Raw genomic sequence first — 24,904 nt, forward strand, 5'->3', positions numbered from 1 at the left:
ACTTAAAAAAGTTAGCTTACAATTTTAACCGTGATTGTACTGAACATGAAGATCCTCATGAAAGCTTTTGAATAAACAATTCATTCATCGAAGATGTAAGCGCAAGGAAACTTAATCTCCATAAAAAAATGTCTGATTGAATTATGCTTGTTGTTATTCTATTTTGCAGTGCAGATACTAAAAAACATTGCCACAATTCTGGATACTTCTTGGAAACAAATATTATTATTCGTGTTTCACTTTCAAAGCAATCAAATTGTTGGTGATTGTTTAAACCTTATTTTGTTGGTAATTGTTTAAACCTTAGCTATTAGTGCAATGGATTTATGTTGATATCAGCAATATGTTGAAGCAAACAAAAACTCAAGTCTCTATGAGTCTGTGAACGAGAAACCTCAGCGACTGAAATCGAGACACCCATTTGTGCGTGCCGCACAACTCCTGATGAAAACTGCTGAGGACCGGTCCATCGGTGCGGCTGCCTGGGCGGACCACCGGTGGAGCTCGGAGTGGAAGAAGAACTCCTCAAGACTCCAAAGTTTCATCTCCGACGCCAGCAACCACCCAGCCGGAATGCATTTGCCAAGGAAGGCCTGGGTGCGGCTCAGCCGCCTGCGTACTGGCGTCGGACTATTCCGCTCGAACATGCACAAATGGGGGATGGCTCCATCCGCGATTTGTGAGTGTGGCAAGGAGGAACAAACCGTAGACCACACCATTTGTAATTGCGCCATCTACCATGCGCCAAATGGTGTGCGTGGTCTGCGTGAACTGGATGACAAATCAATTGAATGGCTGCTCGACACCTGCCCAAACATCTAGACCGCGTCGCCGCCACTGCCCAAGGGTGGTAAAAGGCAGAGCCCCTCGACCCTTGGAGTGGCGAAGAAGGTTCAAACGAAGAAGAAGAAGCAATATGTTGTGAATACAATATCCTTATCATAGTATCTACTATTATCAATTTTCCATAGTATCAGTATTTTCCTTCATTTTGCTGGAAAATGCAAACTTCTTACCAAACTTGAAATTTAAACAATAAATGTTATCTATACTACAAAAAGTGCTCAATGCCAAGCAGAGCAAATTACATCAAATTTAGTTTCTACTTTATAAAGTCTTCTGCTTGAGTAAAGACTTTCTGATGATCTCAAGTAACGGTGAAACAGGCTGTATAGAGGTTTTAAAAAAATAGTAACTGAAATTGATGTAACTTAAAATTTAGATTAGCTAAAGCTACATGATGTGGAGTACTGTGCTAAAGTTGGATATTAGAAAACCATGCAATCAGCATCTGTGATGCTTAAATGAAGCTTCTAGCATTTGTGGTTTATGAGATATGGACGTTGGGGCAATTTGACCTCCTGCAGGAAAAATAAAGGGGTTTGAGCAACTTTTAAACATGAATATTAAAAAAATAGTTTTCATGTAATATTTTTCACCAAATAGGACAAAACACCTGGCGCCAACAAATTTTTAACTTCCACTTGTGCACGTTGTAACCAACCCACTAGGATAGAGTGGCTGGATAGTGCATTTGAATAACTTTCAATGACGCCTTTCTAGCCTTACAATATGATTGATAGTTTTGATTATACTACCTAACTTATATGTTGACACCTTCCTAGAGGCCTTAGTTGGTCCCCTGTTCTTAAGTAAAAACATTGTTTAATCACTTAGATTTAGTAAACAATTAAATAATAATTAAAGTATTGCCATGAAGGAACGGAGCGTAATATCTCCCATGATAAATAACCACATGGCAATTTTTAAAGTTGTCCAGACGTAAATAAGAGTTTGCAGAGAAGTGAGCCAATGTTGATGGATTGTCAAAGACTATTCTCTAAAATAGTCCAAATAATTTTATCAGATCATTAAAACTCATGCAGTAAAAATAAAAATTGCCTTAGTTAAGACTAAGAACATCGAATCTGGTCTAATAAAAGCCTATAAATTGCAAACAACACAAATAGGTCTTACATTTCCGTCTTGGTCGGTAACGGATATACCGTAGTTTACACCTTGAATAGAGACTTCTTCTACGGTGCAATAACCCAAGGATATGATGCCCTGAAAGTACCAAAAAATAATTTTTAACCAATGCAAAACCTCTCTTGTCGTCTCCAGCCATTGCCATAGGTGACAAACGTCGTTGTAACCAATGATGACAACACAAGAATTTACTAAAAGGAGGCATATAATGGAGTTGATATCTGTTTTTCTAAAACAATTAAAAAGTTCACTTTATACGCAACATTTTAACAGAAGTAGAAAGGGGTCCCAGTTTTCAACTGATATTATTAAGCAAGTTAAATGATTTCTCCGCAATTACAACTGAAATTACAATGTCGCGCTAGTTTCTGTTACACGGTTGCCACCAGATACGAAGCCACATAAAGAAGTTTAAAGTTTCCGCAAAATTTTCCTTGAAATCACTTTGGCTATTGTATTTGTCGGGTAGCCTAAGTAGCAGTTGAGGGAACTATCCGACTTAGTGGTAACTCCAGCAACAGCTCAACCACTACTCTTGGTATGAGAGATACGGCAACGTCTTCTGGAAAACATCTCTTCTTTACTGAAGACGACCAAGGTAAACTACCTTCTGGTTGAACCACAAGAGATTTCTTTACTTGCAAACAACTTGTTCAAATAATGATGGTATTTTAAATACAACCTAGGCAATAAGAGGCGTCCGCTCAATAAATCATTTGGAACTGAACTGAAAAAAAAAAATGATTTTAAGCAAAACAAATCAGCAGAGGTGGACATTGAAGGTACTGTGCTATCCGCTACTGGGGCTAAAGTAGCGCGCGCTACTGCTAATTCTCCGGCTAATTTTGTCTTAATTTGACACAGGAAGTACTTTGTGACATCAAAATGACCTAGCGAACGATATTATTCGTTTATACTGCCATTTCAACGTCGTTGTGCAAATTGATTGTTGCTCTTCATTCAAAAACACGAGCATTTCAAAATGCTAGTCTCAGAGTCCATCTCGCTTTGGCTTTAGCACGTCTTTATCAACGGAGAAAAGTCTCCACACCGCAGCACTGGAAGGCATGGGAGTGTTGCATTTATTGAAGAGACGTTTTAAATCGGCACTGGCAAAGCTCGATAGTATGCCTTGACGAAGGGTTGTTGCAAGGCAAATTTAGTATGTGCTGAATTGGTGGAAAAACTTAGATAGGGCTATGAACTCGAACTATTGGAGTGGACAGACCGGCTTCATGCTTAAGCCGCATACCGCAAGTCTAGTATTAAAAAAGCCGCAACACAAAAAATTATAAAAATGCAAATTGATTCACTCACAATGAAGCGCAAGCATTGCATCCGAGACAAATCAAGACTGGTCGGAAAACTAGCCTATACGAAATTGGTTCCAAAAAACAATTTTAAGAAAAAATAAAAGCAATGAATTTGTACCATCAGCTCACTTCAGGTTCAGTTTGTTTTTATTTCTGACCATCACAACGAAAAAAAAATATGCCAAACAAAGCAGAGACCTAGAAAAAGGTAGAAACGACAAAACGCAACACATATAACGTGCATGATACCAAAGCAGGACAATCAGTTTAAACTATAATATCTCAGCAAAATTTTAAAAAATTGTACAAGAAAACGAAGAGAAAAAAAAGAAAAGTAATTTTAAAAAAAATGTAGCCTATGAGTAAAAAAAGAATTTAAAAATAACAAGACCAAATAGATAGTTGCTATGATGAACAACCTTGCTGCGTTAACAAAAGTGCTGATTGTCTCGAGGGGAACACTCTTGATGCGTTAAGCTCATCATCTCATCATGAAGAGCAAGGTAGGCAAAGAAAATCCCTAAAAGAAGTCCTTCCACGGGCAAAGCCAAACAATCATGCGTTGCATGATATGTCGCTGAAATTCGCCTGCTTTCTTCAGCGGGAATTGAATTCTTTTAAGTTTAAATTTTAACAACGTATCGATATGAACAAAACTTCGTTCAATATGAAAATCAGTAAAAATCACTCTACTACACTTGCAGCAAAATTGCCATTGTTGCTCACTACTATATTTTGTCTAAAAAAAATTGTAGACCTACGCCCTGCAGTCGTATAGAGTGCACATCTCATACGCGGTGTCTTTGGCGCTTCAACCACTGTATAAAAATGTTGCCACATACATGCAGACTGCAGACTACTGCTTCATATCCACCACTGATGTTAGTGGCTGGGAAATCCTTGACCAGGTGATCGACATTTCAAACGCTTGATTTGCAGTATAGGCATCTAGGGCTGTTGAAATTATCTCACCTATGTAGTGTTTGGGCAGTGTGGGTGTGTTTAATAATGATCCAGTTAGCTGTTACCCACCCACTCTAGTCCGTTTGTTGCATGAAATCCTGGAATAGCCGTTATTGGGTCGGTTCGTCGTATGAGCATCTGGTGGCGAGGGTCTATCATTTTACCACCCCAGATTCATGATTTTCTTGGACTACACTGGAAGGCTGCTAGAGAGTAGCTAGTCTTTCATCATTCAAAACACGCAGACGTTCCACTCGATTAGGCGGGCTGAAGGTTTTGCAGTCGTTGATGATGTGGTCTGCGGTCTATTCCTCAGCACAACACTCACAAAAGGAGAAGAGGCGATTCCCCATTGGTGCATGGTTGAGCGAAAAAGCCCTACGCTCGTACAGAAACGGTCGAGGCGCACCAACGCCTGTCTTGGTAGTGTCAAGCCGGTGGGACGGGTGTCGGGATCGGGGATTTGGAGGTTCTTTCATCTCACATGAGTGGAGTCTGGTGGTTCTTTTCAGAAATTCAGAATTTCATTTATTGTCCGCCCAATTAGCAGCAAAGATATCTTGTTTGTCAGCTTTGTTAAGCATAATTTGAGCGGCTGGCATGAATGGGTGTCTGATTCCAGTCGACGAGGGTGCTCGTTTAAGCAGTGGTGCCGTGGTGCCAAAGCTAGTTGAGGATTGGGGGGGGGGGGGGATAAATCAACATTTTATCAAATTTTAAACGATTTTAAACATTGGGGGATGCATATTTTTATACACAATTTTAGTGGTACCGGTATTAAGATTATTAAACAATTACCAGACTTCGGCAAATTAGCTGCGAACAGCATAATAATATACAGACAAGAAATCATGGAGATAAAAGTGCTACCAGTGCTCTTGTGAATGACTGCTGCAAGATTAAGAAACAAGCAAAGAAAAATCGGTACCTCCAGCTGGATTTGAACTTATGACCTTCCAATGAATACTTAGTTTTTCCAAAAAAATCAGAAGTTATACTTTTCTTCTTGTCTTCTCCTTCACTAGAATCACTACACTTAGTGCACTATAGGACAAAGTCACTAGTCAGGAGACTGAAAACAATCGAAGCTACAGAAGAACATCTGCAAATTTATGACAAAATAATAACTTTCAAACACATCACAAGAACTTGTTACAAGCGAACATATTGCGTTTTACGATAGTGTGTATTGAAAACTCATTTGCAATGTCATTTATGCTGATGACATTAAGAATAGTTTGGTGAATGTTGCAAACAATGCTAGCATTCAACCTTTCCTGTCCTAAAGTATTTCTCAGCCAGGTTTTCAATCTACGAAGATTGGAAAACGACCTCTCACAAACAGCAGAGTTTACCGGGCAAACTAAGAGGATCTTTATCAGCTGGAGTTTTCGAGAATAGATAGGTTTTCCAACTAGGACAATGCCTGGTAAGCTCTTTTAGCATCGTACAGAGATTTTTTTCCTGTTGCCTTTCTAAATGAACTAATTTGATAATGATAACTCATCGATTGTCTATTAAGTTTTGGATAATTTTTGACCATTTGAGCAACTAAGCCGGTCTTGAAAATTTGTGCAAGTTCTTTATACTTTGCCGAATCGGAATTCAGGCTACTTTCAAACCGCTCGGTCAGTTCAGAGATAACTCTGTCCATGAACTGATTGTAAAGTATTTTATAATGCTGTTGAGTGTCTGCAGTAGCTGCCATCGAGCCTCCACCCAATCTTTCAGGGACTCTTCTTTGCCGAGGTGCTTGCAAAGGCGTGATCAAATTAGCATCAAATTTTTCCGGAAGTGAAACTGCATTAAATACAATGAATCCCCTCATAAGCATTACTGCACTGACCTGGTCCAAGTACTGAATACCTTCAATGGTCCTTCATTGTCTAGTATGAAATCCAAGACAATTTAGAATTGTGATCAAACATTAATAAAAGAAAAACAACAGCAATTCGAAATGCTTGCAAACAACTAAATCAAAGTACAACTTCATAGCAAGTAATTTTTTTTTGATTTATTGGGGGGGGGGGTGCTGCCAAAATATTGAGGGGATATATCCCCCCATACCCCCTACTTCGGCACCACTGCGTTTAAGGGAGTAGAGACAAAGTGGAGAAGGTGGTTGGGCTCCAATGCCCAGGTCAGCACTTTACTTGTCTGAACAGAGTTGAACTAATATAAACGGATGCAAAGTTAAAAGCGAAAGTTTGCTTGTCAAAACGAAAGTAAACCCAAAAAGTCAACATTGAAGCCAAGGACAATGTTTGTTAAAGAACTTCCCACGCATCGACTTCCAGGAAATCTTTTTGACATAAATTAGTAGCCCGAAAATGTGTATGTTAATGCCTTTTCCATACCTAATTCTAAGGAATTTTTATCACTGCGCATTTTCTTGGAAAATATTTGCATAACGTCATATGGCATGAAAACTACGAAATTGCAAACGTAAAAGCGCTTTTTCCGATTACCTCGCTCTTGGTTTTGCTTGCTTTGCATCACAGTTTCAGTTGGGCTACTGTGCAAAATTCAACTTTTTGTGAAAATGAGGAAAGGCGATCCGCAATCAGGTCGATTTTTAATAAGAAAAAGTAAAACAAATAAAAAATATTAAAATATACTTAATTTTTTTAAAGTCACGTAAAGCGCTTGGTTGGTTTATAGGGTGCACGGTCGTTTGGTCGACAGACATTTGGTCGACAGGACGTTTGGTCGACAGGACGTTTGGTCGACAGGACGTTAGGTCGACAGAACGATTCATTTTTGGGTTAGGGTTAGGGTTAGAGTCAGGGTTAGATTAGGGTTATGGTTAGTTAACTAACCCTAACCCTAAAATAAATCGTTCTGTCGACCTAACGTCCTGTCGACCAAACGTCCTGTCGACCAAATGTCTGTCGACCAAACGTCCTGTCGACCAAATGACCGGGTACCGTTTATAGAGCAGTCATGGGAACTTAAAAAGTGGTGTTTGTGGGAAAACTTTTTTATCAAGCTGATACTTTTCTCAGACCTTCCCCATATTATGCAGATTGCTCAGAAAAAAATCCCCATTAATCGGATGATGGGAAACCCCCTTTTGGACCCTTTTTCCAAATGACGTCACAATCCCTTTATGAAAATTTCAAGTTTTCAAAATAGGACATATTATACATCATTTTTTAGATTTTTTCAAGGGGAAACAACTTTTTCTATTAACAAGAACCCTGAAATTGTACAAAAAAAGAGTTATTACCGATTAAAGTGCCTCTGACAGGTAAATAAATTCGCTAAATTTACCTAAGATACCAAAAAGATGACACTAACAAACTTCCCTGATCAGCAAATCGTAAAAAATATCAACAGGCTACTAAGTTACACGCTTGCAAACTTTCGTTGACATCGGCGATTCTGGCACTCATTCAATTGCGAAAATAAAAACGGCAACACCGCTATGACGTCACAGTAAGCGGGAAGGATACATTCTTTCTCTGTGATGACTTGGTAAAGTATGGTACGGCTACTGCAAAACGTGAATGTGTGGGGCTCTGTTGGTCTAAAGCAGTGTTCTTCAACGGGGGCGATATCGCCCCCCAGGGGGCGATTTTGGCCATTGCGGGGACGATTTGTACAATTTTTGAAATTGGGGGGCGATTTTACTGTTTAGGGGGGCGATTGGTAAGGCCGAGCGCAATTATCGATCAAGATCGTTCTGGATCCTTAAACTACTTTTTGGTTTGTTCGACTCAGGTTTGAGTCGTTTTTGCAATGCAAATGCGTGTGTGCCTGCGCGATTTTGAGTGTGCTCTGATCAAGCACGTGGTAATTTCGTTCGACAATCGGTAGCTTGCAAGTCGGACGTTTATTTGTCGTAGGGTAGGCTACTGCACTTCAAAAAACTGACTGATTTGTGCAGGGTGTGTGCGCCGCACACCCATCAAAGTTCAAACATGGTTGATTACGGTATTAAGTAGGCTACTTGGTAGCCTTCTCGAGTTACCTGCGGCCGAGCAGAGCTTACTTTCGGTGGCCGTTTCTGAACCCTTCGGCGGCCACGGCCGCCGTTAATTTCGAGGCCTCGTTTGAGGGGGCGATTTGGATCCGCACTTTCAACAAAGGGGCGATTTTGTAAAAAAGGTTGAAGACCACTGGTCTAAAGCATGTGCAAATTAAGAATTACCGAAATGAAAAAGTGAACTTATTATTACTATCAGGTTTCGATCAAATAGGTTGAGTTTACTTTTATCAAACAGCATCTCAATTCAATTGAAATTGCAGTTTCATAGGGCTACAATTTTCATACTTTTTTATTTGTCCTAATCTGGCTATAGCCGTTTGCAGTGTAACAACAGTATCTCACAAACAGTACCTTTAATTTATGGTTGAGGCAATGCCTACAAATTGCTGTTTATGTGACATTGTCAGTGACAAACCGTGTGCTTTCTTTTCCCACTTTCCCACAAAACAAGGTACTGAGAAGAAAATGGTCAAAGTTTTCTTCAAGTGTTCGAAAGTGGGATGGGCCATACAAAACTAGTGGTATATGTTTACTTCACTGAAGACGATTTTGTTAATACTACTCAAGAAAAAATGCCTACAGGCATGTGTTGGAGTGGATACTACAAGGTGATGCTCTCGGAAGCAACAATCGGATTGTGATGCCGTCATGCATTGTTTGGCGAATCCAAAACAATTTTCCAGATCCAGATGGCCGTTACACAGGATTTAAATGGTCAACTGAAGGCACATTATGAGAGAGAGAGAGAGAACTTTTATTTATTTTTGAATAGTGATGATGAATTAAATATGAATGATGATTCGTACGATTTCTTCATTTTTCACTTCAAGTATATTTTAGGTTTTGTAGGAACGTATCCAGTACAGTTTTATTAAACTGCAAAAAACAATAAATCTTCGAAAAAAGCAACCGCTTGTACCAACTCCGACCAAACTGTGATCCACCAATTACATCTAGGAAGCGTTTGTTTCATCCGTTTCTAACGACGTCCAGTTAGGATGACGTAATACCACCAAAGTCGTCCCAGAGCAGTAAAATATGGAGTTTCGCCTGTGGTGGCGGTGCGGAACAGTCGTTTGATTAAATTACCCCCTAACCAGTCGAGCTACGAGGTTAAGATTAAAAAGTTCGCCAAGTGTAATTCTGCGCTAGGAAATGCTTTAAAAAGTTACTGTACTTGGATCCAATCTGTCAGGGGCACTTTAAGCAAAAGGATAAATCTGTGAATTTCAGGCAAATTTGAAATTATTCGTCACTGTTGGACTTATTCTTCTATGTTCTATAACAAAAATTAAACAGAGTAAGCGAAACGTAAATTGAAGCTATCATCAAAAACGACAATAATGCTGCTTTCCTCCTCGTCTTGTCCCGTTTCAGATCTTCATTGTACGAGAATTTCTTTTCTTCGGTACCAACATCGACGTTATGCAAAAGTGAAAAAAAGTCTTCATTCTTAAGTTTTTCGTCTAGTCTCTGGAATATGTCGTTCATACAAATTATTACTTAGATACGAAAAAGATGTGAAACTATCTTTGTATTTCAAGCATACTTAGGCTACAATACTATTACATCCAACACCATGACATTCACCACACGAAAAAACACATGCCATTCCATAATTGCGACAGGTGCAAGTTTTCGTTCCACGTGGATTTTTCGTTGATTTTTTACATCTGCATTGCATCTAATTACTTTGGTCAATGCTTCTGGTGCTATAGGCATATCCGTCATTATTGAAACAAGTTTGTTGTTGCTATTGTTTCTCCATCCCCATTCACAAACATTGAATTTAAATTCTAAAGACGTAACCCATGGAAGTAGGCTGCTCTTTGGCTCGGTGGTAGCTTTTCCGGTGCAATTATCCCTTCGCATGCCATATACATGTAATTGTCATGTCTAAAAGTAAACAAAGATAAATATTACATACAGGGTATCTAGAATTGGACAATATCTTAAAAGTGTAAACATTATTATATAATCCCTATGTAAAAATACATATGGTACCTGAGTTTAGTAGGCTAAGCGTTGAATCTTCATTGCCACAATACCAGATCTTGAATGCAGTTATAGAGGCTTCTCCGACCTCGTTTTGGGAACTCCAGACGTTGCTGATAATTGCAGAATTCTCTTTCAGCGTTTCTGATTTTCGCAAACTTCTTTTCCCTATTCCAAATATCGATGACGTTGTGTCGCATCCTGACCATGCATGGAGGAAAATAAGATCTTCTTTAATATCTGTAATACTTGGGTTGGCTTCTTTGATTCTCCAGGCTTTGTTGAAGCGCTCCTTGGTCGAAGTAAATATCATCATGAGTGTCAGTCTTCCAATGATGCAGTGACATAATAACTACATCAGTATCATCAGCAATGATATTTACTGAACCTTTTCGAAGAGAAGCATAATCAAGGAATTTCGCTACAATGGAACCGTCAGCATCATCAGAGCATTTTGCCTCGCGTAATTAACCGCCATGCGATGTGCCTTTCTCCTCTGCTTTGCAGTTTCATTCTTGTGCATTTCGTTTTTCAATATTTATTCTGTAGATCAGTTATTTTCAATGTAGATGTTATTGTAAAATCATCAGAGCAGTTGTGAACTTCAACTTCTGATTGTCTCAGAAGGGTAGAAACAAACTTGATGAATTCAGCCTTGGTTTCGATGCAGCTGAGGTAGCGGTCTTGAGTAAAAGGAAGTGAATTGCTCGGATCAATTTTCACAAACGTGCTCTGTGGAACGGAATTTCGGCGCAAGTGCTCGTGACTTTTAGTACTTTCGTCATGATAGACATCAAACACAACAACAGCATGGGTATAATGGTTTGGATAAATTTCACATACGAATTTCAAACTTCCGAAAACTTCATTCCTTTTTTCCAGCGAACTTTATGCAGTATAGGCCTGATGCACCACCGTCGATAATAGAAGTTGCTTGATGATTTCCTCTAAGGCATGCGACGAAGAACCAGGCAAAAGAATTTTTCGAACAGAGGGTTTGTCAGGCTTTCTCATCATGCCTTCCTTGAACATCGACATTGACTCTGAAGGCAACTCGAATTTGAAAAATTGCTCAAGGTTTTCCTCGCTTTCAGCAACAGCAAACATCCTATTGAACATGACTTTCGAACCAATACCACTTGCACTACTTTTCGTTTTGTTTACTTCTATTAAGGATTTTAATGGTTTGATCAATTGATTGATGCGATAGTAATTGCTACCCCATCTAAACCTTTTTGGATGTTTTGACTAATTTGCTCCGCTTGTTCACAATTGACGCCATCCTTTCTAGCGATGGACACTAGACCGTTTGAAAGAGAAGATAGGTTTACATCTGGTACCAAGAATGGGTCTTTCGTTGTTAACCAGGTCAGAAACTTTTACAATCTTCGTAATGCCTCTTTTTTCTGGAAGCACCCAACTCTTCATGCTGGTTAGCCTACTCCATAGAAACTGAGCCTTGTTTAGTTGCGTCATTGCTTCATGAATACTTGCCGAGACGACCGAGGGACTCACACTAAAAACCCAAAGATGTCGAACACTTTCTGTCATACTTTTCCTTCCGTCAATCCTCCACGCGACTTAATTGAGCGCATAAGAGCTTGCTCGATCGCAAGATCTTTCCAAATTCCGGTTCAGGGGGGCCGGAAGCGGGGGGCAGGAGGGGCAATGGTGCCCTTTTAAAGTCATGTAAGCTACTGCACATTTTGCAATATAACAATTTCTGCTATTCGCTTTTAGCCTAATTACAATCTTTCATTTTTGCCTCAAAATAATATTTACCGTACGGCACAAAATTTTGCAACACAGTACAGGCCTTAAAACTTGTTTTTTTCCAGCAGCCATCGTGGCCTACCCGGTGCTCCTTCTCGGCGGCCAAATCTGCGTGCTTGGAGACCAAAATACAAAATAAAAATAACGATAGCACAAGTAAATAGAATTAAACTTGCAACAATGCTAAAATGATCACTTAGCGTTGTTGAAGTCTGGGCCTAGGCGACGTCCTACAATAGAATCGTTGCACCACGCGATAACTGCTTTATCGGGATTGTAATCCAGTACTGCGGGACCATCTAACGACACTCGCACGAGTGTCTCCAATGTGGCTGATTTTAAAGAAGTTCGCCACTCCCCTAGAATTCTTTTTAGCAACGAAAAACAACGTTCGACATGTGTAGACGATGACGGCAAGGTAATAAAATAAGCATTTCAATGATGTGAAAGACATTACTAAAAGAATCATAATTTTTGCAAAATATGATCAAAAAATGTTTTCCTCTCGGATGTCAACTAACCTAGTTCTCCTTCTTAACAACGATTCAATGTCCGACAACATCGAATCGACATAAAAACGACAATATTGCCAGCCGATGTAAATTAGCACTTCGGATTAAGACTTTGTTAAAATAAATGTCGGGAATTACAAACAAGACTTACAGCGCTGGTGATCGCAGATGGATATATTCCATCAATAACAAATGTTCCCGTACAATGCAACAGTGGCGATTATGACGCGCTGACATAATTTTGCGTCACTCTTTGATACTACATATTTTCGACAGTTAATCCACGATCATTCTATAGCGAAATTAAATAATTGGCTAGAAGAGACCGGCGGCCAAACTTGGCCGATTGAGGAGGTAGCACCGGCGGTCATTCAAGCACTACTTAGCGGCCATGGCCGCAGGCTGCTTTAAGGCTTGACAGTAGGTTACATCATGATAACATAGCATGATACCCTTCTTTGTATACCGGACACGTGTAGGCTATCATTGCTCAATACATAGTGAGCTAATAGATTAGCATTATCGCTACGTCTTATCTTAAAACTTGAAAAAAAAGTGGCCTTTTAGTAAACAAAGTGCCCTTTTTTCGTAATCTTGCTCCCCCAGTCAAAAATCGTTCCGGCGCCCCTGCCGGTGAAGCTTTTTGCTGTCCTCTTTACTGTGTGCTACTCGGTTAGGAGTTAATCGTAGGCCTACAACCATAGATGAAAAGAGAATTCTGCAATTATCAGCAATATCTGGAGTCATGGTGTTGAATGTAATAGTATAGTAGCCTAAGTATGCTTCAAATACAAAGATAGTTTTACATCTTTTTCGTATCTAAGTATAATTAGTATGAACGACATACTCCACAGACTAAACGAAAAACTTAAGAATGAAGGTTTTTTTTTTCACTTTTGCATAACGTCGATGTTGGTACCGAAGAGGAGTGGTCTTACAATGAAGATGAAACGGGACAAGACGAGGAGGAAAGCAACATCTTTGACGTTTTTGATGATGAAGATGATAGCTTCAATTTTTGTTTCGCTTACTTTGTTTAATTCTTGTTAACGAATGTAGAAGAATAAGTCCAACAGTGACGAATAATTTCAAATTTGGCTGGAATTCATAGATTTATCATTTTGCTTAATCGGTAATAACTCTTTTTCTGTACATTTTCAGGGTTCTTGTTAATAGAAAAAGAAAAAAGCTAAAAAATGATGTATAATATGTCCTATTTTGAAAAACTTGAAATTTTTATAAAGTGTTTGTGACGTCATTTGGAAAAAGGGCCCAAAAGGGGGTTTCCCATCATCCGATTAATGGGGACTTTTTCTGAGCCATTTGCATAGTATGGGGAAAGTCTGAGAAAAGTATCAGCTTGATAAGAAAATTTTCCCACAAAAAACCTCCCACGACTGCACTATTAATTAAAACTGCTAAAATGTGATGTCACATCAAGAACAACTTTGAAAAACGCAAAAGAGGTTTACAGCACGACTGTAGGTTGGTTATCAAGAAACCCGATGTCATGTCAATGTACATTGTAGGCTAGTCTATATTATCTTACGCAAGATAAAGGAAATTAAGTTTCTCAAAAGTTGAGTTGAATTGTTTTTGTTTCGTTTGAAATCGCACCTTTGTCTTTATGAAGAAAAAAATTTGTAAACCACTCTTGCTTCCCTGCTTTTAGCGTTTTTTGGCTTCGTTGGCATATTCATGTTGATGTACAAGCAATCACTGATACTTTGCACCTCCTCCTGTCCAGTCCAACTTCAACTTTGGTAGGTCACTCGGTGTGACTGGCCAGTGGCCACTGGAGCTTCCATTTGAATAAATTAGCAATTCGGATTTTCCAATCCATAAATTAAAGTTTTTGATGGACTTTCATTGATAAATGTTTTTGAAAAACTGTAGTGGTGAGTTTTACCAGTAATAATTACAAAAAAATGCCAAACGGAATTTTCTCCTGCCAAACACTTTCATCAAAAGCCACATTTGTGGAATTTGGCAGGAAAAACGCCAATGTGGCAACCCTGGTTTGATGTAGTAGCGATTGATTATTATTATTATCTATCTGCAAGTGGTCTCATGCCTTACTGCGAACACTCTTGTTCACTGCGTAAATGACCTGTAAAAAGTCCAGGCAGACATTATTACATCATAGATCAGACAACTTTAAACGAAATTTATTTTACACCGTTGAGTTAGTCTCGAATGACCACAAAAACCTCAGTCATCGCTCACTTAGCAGTCCTTGCGTCGCCCAACGGCAGATACGCGCACGGTGCTGCGTAATTACCATTGCGTGGCGTCTCAGGGCATAACATGTATTATGCCTTGACACTACTGTACATCTCCGCCCAAGCATCGAGGTACTGTAAAGACACCATACAGAAACAGGTGTATAACCACACATTGCAAATACAGTACAATAAACAGAATAAGTTTTCACACGGTTCATGAGAAGATAATAGGATACGGTATTAAATAAGATCAGTTAAGCTTCTGTGAGCAAGTCTCATGTATACAAGTTAAACAATCATGAAACTTCGCGGAACGTTGTCAACTTTCCTATCGTAAGACACTTTCAAGGAAATATGGTAAATTAAAACAATGTGCACTAGTAAGACACAACTATAGTCCTACATTATCTCCCCCCAAAAAAAACACAAGACGTAAGCAGTTAATATGACAAGCGTTCAGGTGGTTTTGAGATCCTGCCGGATCTTCTTCTTTTAGATTGGACGTCGCTGGTCTCCGTATTTGCTTTGTTGTTAACTAAGTGATTGTCAATGGAATGAGAGATTTCACATTTCACGCCAGGCGTACTATTTATATCAAATTCACCAGCCTGTGGTATTTTACCAATGCTCTGCGGTTTCTACGAACTGATGTTCCTTGATTGGTGTCTATGATGTATGACCGTTTGGCGTCATACTCGTTTCTCACGACCCCCTTCTGCGTGGCACTGCTGTCTCTAACAAACACCTCATCACCTGGATGGAGGGTGGGTAGCGGTCTCGCTCCATGGTGACGATCAAAGTCTTTTTTTTGTTTGATTTGATCCTCATGGTCAAGCTTACGGACAAGTGCAAAATCTGGCCAATTTGGCAGCAAGTTGTCCGGAAAACATGAAAGTTTTGTCCGGAGCTGGATGGAGGCGTGGGTTCGAATCCCACTTCTGACACCATGTTGAGTTAGTCTCGAATGACCACAAACACCTCAGTCATCGCTCACGTAGCAGTCCTTGCATCGCCCAACGGCAGGTACGCGCACGGTGCTGCGTAATTACCATTGCCTGGCGTCTCAGGGCATAACATGTATTATGCCTTTACACTACATACACTACAGCAGTCTTATTTTTAATGATACTGACAACATAAGAGAAACCTGCTTTGTTTTTTGTATGCGTTGTTTACTATTCGGCCAAAACACACTTATTTTATCACAGCACAATTTTGGTTTACCACTGCACAAATTTCTTATCACTTCGCCTTGGAATTAAGCATGGCCCTTTTTTAATGAAATGGTCTTATGCTTTCTTTCCATCAACATTTTTTTTTATCATTTTTTTTTCTTGTATAAGTTTGCTCTTGACGACTATTTTCCATGAAACCTCTGAACTATCTCTTCTCTGTTTTTGAGGTCACTATGGTTCTATCAACACACATGTTACCTATAATATATAGGTTGCTTAAAAACAGAGTGATATAGGTTGCTTAGTTCATGTTTTGGCCACTATTATTACTAATTATTACAAGTATATTTACCATTATACTATTATTTAACAAATGTTACTTATTACGGGAAAAATGTTGCATTTTGGTGGATCGATTTAATGATTCAGTAATATGATAGGATATTTTTAAATGCTTTTTGCACGAGCTTTTTTACGTAAAACAACATTGATTTTTTCAATTGGATTTCCAAGAAAGCATGCTTGCCAACGACCACCAAAAAGTTAAGTACAGTACCTGCATTTACCCAGTACAAGTATTTTGTTACTCTACTTTATGATAATGGAGTTTCTGAAAAAATTTGATCACTCTCCTCTCTTGTCGTTATTTAAGTTTCTTGTTGATCGTTAACATTTAAGCTCCCTTTCTTCTAGGTTATTTCAAACTTTGCGCGCGGTAATTTTTGTCTAGAAGTTGAATTTTCACTTTGCATGTTTAATTGATTTCAGCAACATGGTCCTGTGTTTCGCCATGCTAGACAGGCATGGGCGCCGATCGCTCTCTAAAATTGGTGGGGTCATTTAATAGGAAGGCGCGACAAGCGAAGCGAGCTAAAAAGATCGGGGATCTGTTCAGACAAACAAACAAATACAGTATATACAAGTCTAATGCGATGTATATATATTTTAATTGTCAGTGTCAGCTTTGGACAGCAGACGTCCAAACACTCGGCAACGAGTCTCCAGCGAATTAAGAACGAAATCCTTGGAAAGGTCATGGAGGTTGATTGAATACAAAACTTTGTTGTATAGCCTACATGGCAGACCATTGCATGGTTCAGCCGTTTCTGTGTAATGGTAGATCGTAACTAAGTTTTGACACGTCGCAAAGTTGAAACTGACCGTTTAGCTGAACACGAGCTGGCTGGTGAAATGAGCAAAAGTCGCACAAAAAGTTCCACTTGTGGAAACATTTGCAGAACAGCGGATGGCATCTTCTTGAATATCATTTGAAAATCTTCCACCGACTTTCAATTTGCACTGCTTTCGAAAGAAGCATAGTTCTTATGCAAGTGACTCTGTGTCAGAGAACTCAGGATAATCGTGTACCACATGCGATTGTATTTGTAGCTTTCCACTAAAGAGTGATTCTTGTGAAATTTTGTAGTGCTCAAGATTTTGCTGCACGCTGTCAATGACTGCAAAATACTCTGACCGATATTTCGTCTCTGGTGTTTGAAGTTGAGGAGGTTGACCACGGCCATGTCCATGCTGAAGACGATTTGGCCTACTGTCTATAAAAAAAATTGCCAAACCGCAAAGACGTTTCAGCAGCTCCTTCAATGTAATAATAACTGAAAAATCACCTTTTTTCTTACACAAAAGTAAAACAAGCTAAGCCTACTGCACTACATGCTTGTACGACGTTTTCTAAGTAATTCCAACACTCTGCACTGGCCCTGGCGTAACCAAAACAAAAAAAATTGCAACATGCACCAGGGTTTCCACGCATAATAAAACATTTCTACTACGGTCAGGGTTTCCTCGCATAAAACAAAAATTTTGTCTCCTCCTTTCAATAGATTTTAAACGTTTGATTAATAAAATTGTGGCATTCGGTTATTATTTTCACTTTTACGTTATAAAAATAATGAAAAAAGATGGCGGGGACATGTAAAAAGATGGTGGGGACATGTCCCCGCTGTCCTATAGGGATCGGCGCCCATGTAGACAGGTAGTCACTAGCTGGTCTAGCCCCCTGAAGAAGTCAGTCGTGTCTGATTGACGAAACGTCGGAATAAATAGAGATTGTCACTGTATACATCTTGTTATAGTTTAGCTTAATTTGCACCAGTAGAACACCTCATATTATTTAATTAAATGCTTGGTGAACAGCCTCATTCAATTTTCAAATTTGATTTTTTGTTTAACTCAAACAACTTGCATCAAGGTGTCGGTTACCAACTTCACTAGCTACTTTTTGCTACACTGAGAACTTTACCTTTGGGTGGATGTTGAATGTGAGCTTTTCAGCAAATATTTTCTTTTCGGTTTCAGCGTAGTACAATAAAAAACCTTCCTTTAGAACAAAAAACCTGAAATAATATTTTGTAGTTGTAAATAATCCTGTTGTTGACTTGCAAAGCTGGTGAATAAAAGCCATACTAGAGATGTTCACAGGCGCAGGATCCAGATCCTGATCCTGCAAGATCATTGAAACTTGGCAGGATCAGGACATGATCTTGATTTTTGCGGAAAAGCAGGATCAGGACAGGATTCAAAAGTTTTTGCAGCTTATCAAGGTTGAAAATATGGTATAAAATTATTGACGAACTTACCAGATTTTATTCTTTATATGTACGGTAGCTTATGCAATATGCATGACATGAAGTAAGTTATAGTTTCGGTGTGCACTGTGCTGTGTGTACCCGAGTTCAAAACGACATTGGTATGAATTCGAAATCCCATTGACATGTCATTTAGAATTCAATTTTTTCAAAGGATTAAGGACTGTGTAATAGGTTGCCAGGAAACGGAGATGTTCACAAAATCATTGAAAATTAGCAGGATCAGGACAGGATGTTTTGAATTTCCAAAACCATCGGATCAGGACTTTTACTCGTCGGATTAGGGTTAGATCAGGATCTTGGAAAACGTTGATCCGAACATTTCTGAGCCATACCCAACCCCAATGGTTATAGTTTGACATGATTTCCACTTCTAGCGACATAGTAAAGTGACATTGTCTAAAAGTTAAAAAGGGCAACTTTTGTTGTCTGTGTACTGTACATGTCCATGCAGCTTCCAGCATGACTCCACTACTGTTTAGCAGTGGCGTTGACAGGGAGGTCCAAGGGGCACTTTTGAACCCAGGATAATTTTAAGGGTCCGAAACCTTTTTAAGGGGCATGGAAACATGTAGAAACCACAACGTATTATGTAAGATATTTTCTCTACACTGCTTAAGTCCTTTTAGTTCGTGTGTTTGTGAATAGCGCTATCCAGATAAATGGTTTTTCGGCTGAATAGTTGTTGTCTCCCGAAGATTTGTCAACTGCAAGTTGATTAGCTGAAAACTTTTTTGGTTTGAAACAATATAGAAAAAATACTTTGTTTTGGGAAATATTTTTGATGATCTTATACGCTTCAGCAAAATACGAAGATTTCACGCCTTTGTGACATAACAATTTGCTGTTATCACCGGTCCTTTGGGGTTTAGTTTATTGCCTACCTAGACGTAAAAAAATTATTTTTAATGATTCACAGAATTTGTTGTTCAAACAATCTTGCTCTTTTATTTTAATTTGTGAGATTCAAAACACGTAAAAATTTATTTTAAATAAGCGCACCTTTGCCTGAAATCTTATCAGAAAATTTGTAGCCAAATGCCGGGCAATAGTTTTGTTCCTGTCTGAACTTGGTTGTCGTCAGCCAGTTCGGACTTATTTAGTAAGTCGAGATTCGTATAATTCGAATAAGCAGCTTTAAAAGAGATTGCTTCATGCAGTGCCGATCTTTGGGGTGTGCAAACCGTGCGATCGCACAGGGCCCGCAAATTAGGGGCCCTGCAATTTACTCAGAAAATGCAGTAATTTGTCATTTCCAATGGAAAAATTCAACAAGTGAATTCAACAAAGGAATCAGCAACAAGAAAACATAGAGACTCAACGGGTGCAAATTATTTCGTCCCCTGAACATTTCGTACCCTGAAAAGATTGAGAAAAAAAACAGAGCCGAAGTCGCTGATCGGAGTTGCCGCAAACATTTCAAAATTTTTCTCGATCTTTTCAGGGGACGAAATAAGTCGAAATTTAATTTTGTTACTCCGATTTCAGGGTACGAAATCGGGTTACGAATTTTTCAGGGGACGAAATAGGTTGCATCCAGACTCAACATAGAGACATACCTTTATTTCCGAAAAATGCCAAAGAAAGCATGATCTTATCCTTTTGCTATGCCATCGGACAGCACCATTTTATAGTAATATTCATACGCAAATTTTTGTTGAACATGCTCTCAGAATGCACCAAAATCAAAGTAATTTTTCAAATTTTCTGAGGGAGGCCCCCAGCCGCTGGGTGTCGCCTTCGGCGATCACGCCGTCAGGTTTCACCCGCCTACCGTCAAACCACCCCTCCCCTTTCAAAATACCTAGCTACGCTACTGAATTGGATCATTGTCATTGGGACCCGCAAAGCATATTTCGCACAGGTCCCGAAATACCCTAAGACCGGCACTGCTTCGTGTGATTACAAACTAATTGCTAATTTGTAAATGTATATTGGTTTTGCTTTGTGTTGAACGTTTTGACCTATCAATCTTTTTTTTTACCCTTGTATCGACCTCGGGAACAGCTGATTGAGTGGCAAGTTTGTTGTGCATGTGATATTTTGGACGTAGCGTAACGTGTTATTTTCATTTATTATAGCTGAAGTGTTGGAATCCTATACTGAACCGCATTGGAATCCTACACTGAATTTCAGACTTTACCACCCTGTTGTCAGAATTCAACCGGCTTACCGTATTTGAAAAAAAAATGGTATCGGCATTTAAACTGCTGTTTGTGAGTTTTAATGATTTAATGTTGTTCAAGCTATCTGATTCGTAAAGTGATAAGATCAACAGATACCAACGAGGTATGTGGCAATGTACAAACTCACATTAATCATTTATTGCCTCGTTGTTTTGTGCTAGGCAAATGCATGATTTGTACCTTTTTATGTCATTTCAGAAAACCTTCTCTTCTCGTATCTCCTGTTCTATTTTAGAATTCGGGCTTGAAGAGATTATTGACAAAAAATCAAGTGACATCGTAATTTTGATCTGTTTCAATAAACCATTTAAATCTACATTTGGCAACAGTCAGATTGCTTAGCATCAATGATTGGAGCGAGCATCGTCATTGACTCACAAACAAATCTTCAAACAACTACGAACAAAGTTAAGTTGGACCGTATAGGCTACTGACCTACAATTTTGCGATAGACCTATTTTGTTGAAAAAAAAGTTTGATTGGTTTAGCTAAAATGTGATAAAATCGTTATAAATTAGAAGTGTTTGAAGGAAATCGGGCAAAGGACTTTTTCATTTGAAAAGTTGTATTCAAAAAGAAAATCAAGACAAAGAATTATGTTGCCCTATTTTGCTTGGAAACCCCCAACGCGAAACTACAGTTCTTATATCTTGCTCAAGACGATCTCTATAACAGGCCACGACACCGCGCGCCTCCAGTCGAAAACTGTAGGCAGATTGTTAAAGCGCTTTTGATTTTTGCGAGTGCGTTGTTATTTAGGGAGCTAAATCAGGCCCGTAATTATACATTTTAGCTTGGGGGAGGGGGCTCAAAAGCTGTTGCGAAGTAAAAGGCTATGCACATAACATTTGTAGTTGCAATGAGTCTAATTTGCGGTTTTTCGGGCAAAGGCACGGCATATGTTATAAAGTCACAAGGTGCTAGATAGTAGTACTTTCGAATGATTGGGATAATTCCAGCCAAAACATGGGTAATTCCAGCCAAAATGATTGCAGAATAGAATAGATGCAATATTTTTAACACGCAACTTTGTCAGGAATGACCCTCATGACTTTGTCTGGTACAGGTCTCCACCAAACCAATTTATCCCCTTTGGGGTGTAATATTCGGCAGTAAACGTCAAAAAAACACCAACAGCTATCCAAGCTGATACCAATATCAATGTTGATGGATTTGTTTTTAAGAGATATTCATTGACAATATTTCCAAAACCAGCATCTTATACTCCATTGTAGCCTAATTGCTTTTACCTGAGATGCCTTGCCAAAATCATTATCAAATTTAAAAATCATTATCGTGCAATCTGTCTGGAATAACCCTATAACTATTAGGCCTACCCTACCAGTACATAACAACTACAAAATTACAAGCAAGATAATTGTACAAAGTGACATGCGAATCAAAACAAATTAAATACCGTATAGAAAGTCTTGGGTCTGGGATTACTCATTTGGAAAACCAAATGTAGCTTGCCTGGCAGAGTTTGCATTGATGAAGTCCCTTGATATATCGTTTACATTCAAGCTAGAGACTTCCTTTTTGTGTACAAGCATGAAACAAACTTAATCTACTTTAAAAGGGGAGGACTACTTAAAATAATTGTTGTTGAGTGATTTTATAAAGGAAGAATTGAAGTAAACGTTTTAGCTCAGTCTACAATATGTTTCTCTTACTTTGAGCTTGGGGGAGCATTGCCCCCCAAGCCCCCCCGGCAATTACGGGCCTGAGCTAAATATGCTTAATAACAATAAAATTAAACTACAGTAGGCATGGTAGTTTTTTCAGAGAATTAGATGGGTTTATGTGTGGAACTAGATTAGCATGGCAGTTAAGCTAGAGGCCACCAGCCACAGGCTAGTGTGCAGTGGTGGGCACTAGTTACTTTCAAAGTAACTGAGTTACAGTTACTTCGCTCAAAAAGTAACTAGTTTCAGTTACAGTTACCGTTTTTTAAAAAGTAACTAGTTACAGTTACTAGTTACAGTTACTTTTCAAAGAAAGTGGCTGCATATGAATGAGTACTGATCTACAACTACTCTTCTTTGCATGAAGTACAAGTTGAAAAACACATGATAAAGGCCAAGATGATACTTTGTTCGTAGCTGATGCCTAACTACAAAACATCGACCACTCTGCTAGCTATCCAGTATAATGCTTCTAAGAATCCATAATCTAACCCTAAAACGTCGCCTACCGAATATGAAACAATAAAAAATTGAAAAAATGACATGCACAGGACATTCCGTGATAAGCAGTAGGGCGTGTCAATATTTTTATACGGGTACCTAAAATGAACGAAGAGTCATAATATCAATTTCCTTTTAGAAACATCAATATTTCAAAAATGTTGATTGCTAAGTCCAGCTTGCTTTGGCTTCAAAATGTCCTTTTCAAGGGAGAGCAGTCTTTCAACAGCAGCACTGGAGCGATTATTCTAGGGGTATTGTATCGCAAGTACAAACGCCTCATGGCGTCATTGAGGAATGCATCAGGTGTAACCGCCTTTGTTGGGTTACGTTCGAGAAATTCATTTAATATTTTTACAGCACTCGCTTCCTTTTTTTGTGCTTTCAAAAAAAACGAAGCAAAAAAAGTTATCTGTTTCACGCCTGCCAACATCAGTGTCACGTTGCTTGCTGCATCGTCGATGCGGCCGGTCAAAGAATTTTGTGCGGCCGCAAAACAGTTTGACAATCGCTAATGCATTAAAGACAATAGACATCTCAAAGCTGTTTTATGCCTTCACTGGTACACCTTTCCTTTGCTATTTTCTTGTCGCTCACGCTCTCAAATGGTCATCTGTTTTCGGTAGCACGCCTACCTATGAGGCTATAAGAATAGTTCTTTTCTAAAATGCACTTTACAAAAAGTCGTTACAGGTCGAGTCTGACATATGAAAATCTTAATATGCAGTTGCGAGTTGCCACATCGTCTGTTCGACCTGATATTGAACGCTTAGGGTCGAATGCAGAAAGGTAGCTCAAAATAAACCTAACTTAACGCCAAGCTCTTCTCAGGCAAGCGGAGTTTTAGTCAAGCTTGGTTTAAAACTTGAGCGCGCTGCAAAAACTAATTTGCAAGGTCGCTTGGCCAAGCCACCCTTTGAGCTGCGCTTCATAATAAAACTGGTTTTAAGCCATGTTTTTGACGCAAAGTGTGCACTCGACTTGCAATGGTGATTTTTGAAACCTACCCGACAAATAAAGTAATATTGTAAGTTTAGAAGTTATTCGTGTAATTAGGGATGCTTTATTAATGACACCATAATACCTTTTGTTACATCACAATTGAATTTGAAACGCAGTTTTCAGTTGGTGGTAGCAAGTTAGTAGCCTGTTGTAAGACAAAGCATGTTGACAGCAACTAGCAAGCATGTAGTAGACAACAATAGCAATTTCTGCTATTTCATTTCAGCCTAATTATAATCTTTTCTTTTTGCCTCAACATAATATTCACGACACAAAATTCTGTATCACTGTAGTATCATTACTCGATAATGAGCTGAAAGATGAGCATTATCGCTATATGTTGTTTTAAAACTATAAAAAAATGGGCTTTTCAGCAACAAAACTGCCCTTTTTTCATAATCCTGCCCCCCCCCCCCCCAGTGAAAACTCGTTCCGGCGCCCCTGCAAGTAGCAGTCATTTTTTAACAACTTTGTAACTGAAAAATAGCAGTGAACCAAAAATGTCAAGGGGCTAAATAGGGACATTCCACCTGTAACTCAAGTAAATCTGGTCAGAATTTTCTCTTTAAAATATATCTATTAATTTATAAAGTTTTCCATGGTTTTGCTCCGAACTATCTGGACACTTTGCTTGTTCATTGTAAACCTGCCAGAACTTTGCGTTCTCAACATCAATTGCTCTGTGCAACCCTTCATGTAAGACACAATATGGAAATCGTACCTTCCCAGTTGTTGCTGCCAGTTGCTGGAACTGTTTGGTGTTTGTCTATTTGTGTGAAAGAAGCTGAAAATTTAAATGAATTCAAAGCTCGCTTGAAAACGTTCTATTTTAATGAACATTATGACTGAAAGTACCGTATTAATTATCACCATTGTCATGTTCAGCGCCCAGGAGCATAGTTTGACTGTGGATGTGGCGCTATATAAATATTGTTATTATTATTATTACCGTATTTAACCTGCTTGTATGAAATGCTGCAAGTAAGCT

The 24,904-nt window shown here is 38.9% G+C and overlaps 1 protein-coding gene across 1 annotated transcript in view; it reads right to left on the reverse strand.

The window, feature by feature from the left end:
* LOC145769531 (pleckstrin homology domain-containing family D member 1-like) overlaps window positions 1–24,904 on the reverse strand; it is a 162,581-nt gene that overhangs the window by 112,082 nt on the left and 25,595 nt on the right. The window contains exons 2-3 of the mRNA XM_082581181.1: window positions 18,197–18,290; window positions 1,978–2,067 (exon numbers count right to left, since the gene is read on the reverse strand). Of these exons, the coding sequence (XP_082437307.1) occupies window positions 1,978–2,067; window positions 18,197–18,290 (184 nt within the window). The remainder of the gene's footprint in view (window positions 1–1,977; window positions 2,068–18,196; window positions 18,291–24,904) is intronic.

The sequence above is a fragment of the Aplidium turbinatum genome, chromosome 4, assembly GCF_918807975.1.
Source record: "Aplidium turbinatum chromosome 4, kaAplTurb1.1, whole genome shotgun sequence".
In the NCBI taxonomy this organism is placed as follows: Eukaryota; Metazoa; Chordata; class Ascidiacea; order Aplousobranchia; family Polyclinidae; genus Aplidium; species Aplidium turbinatum.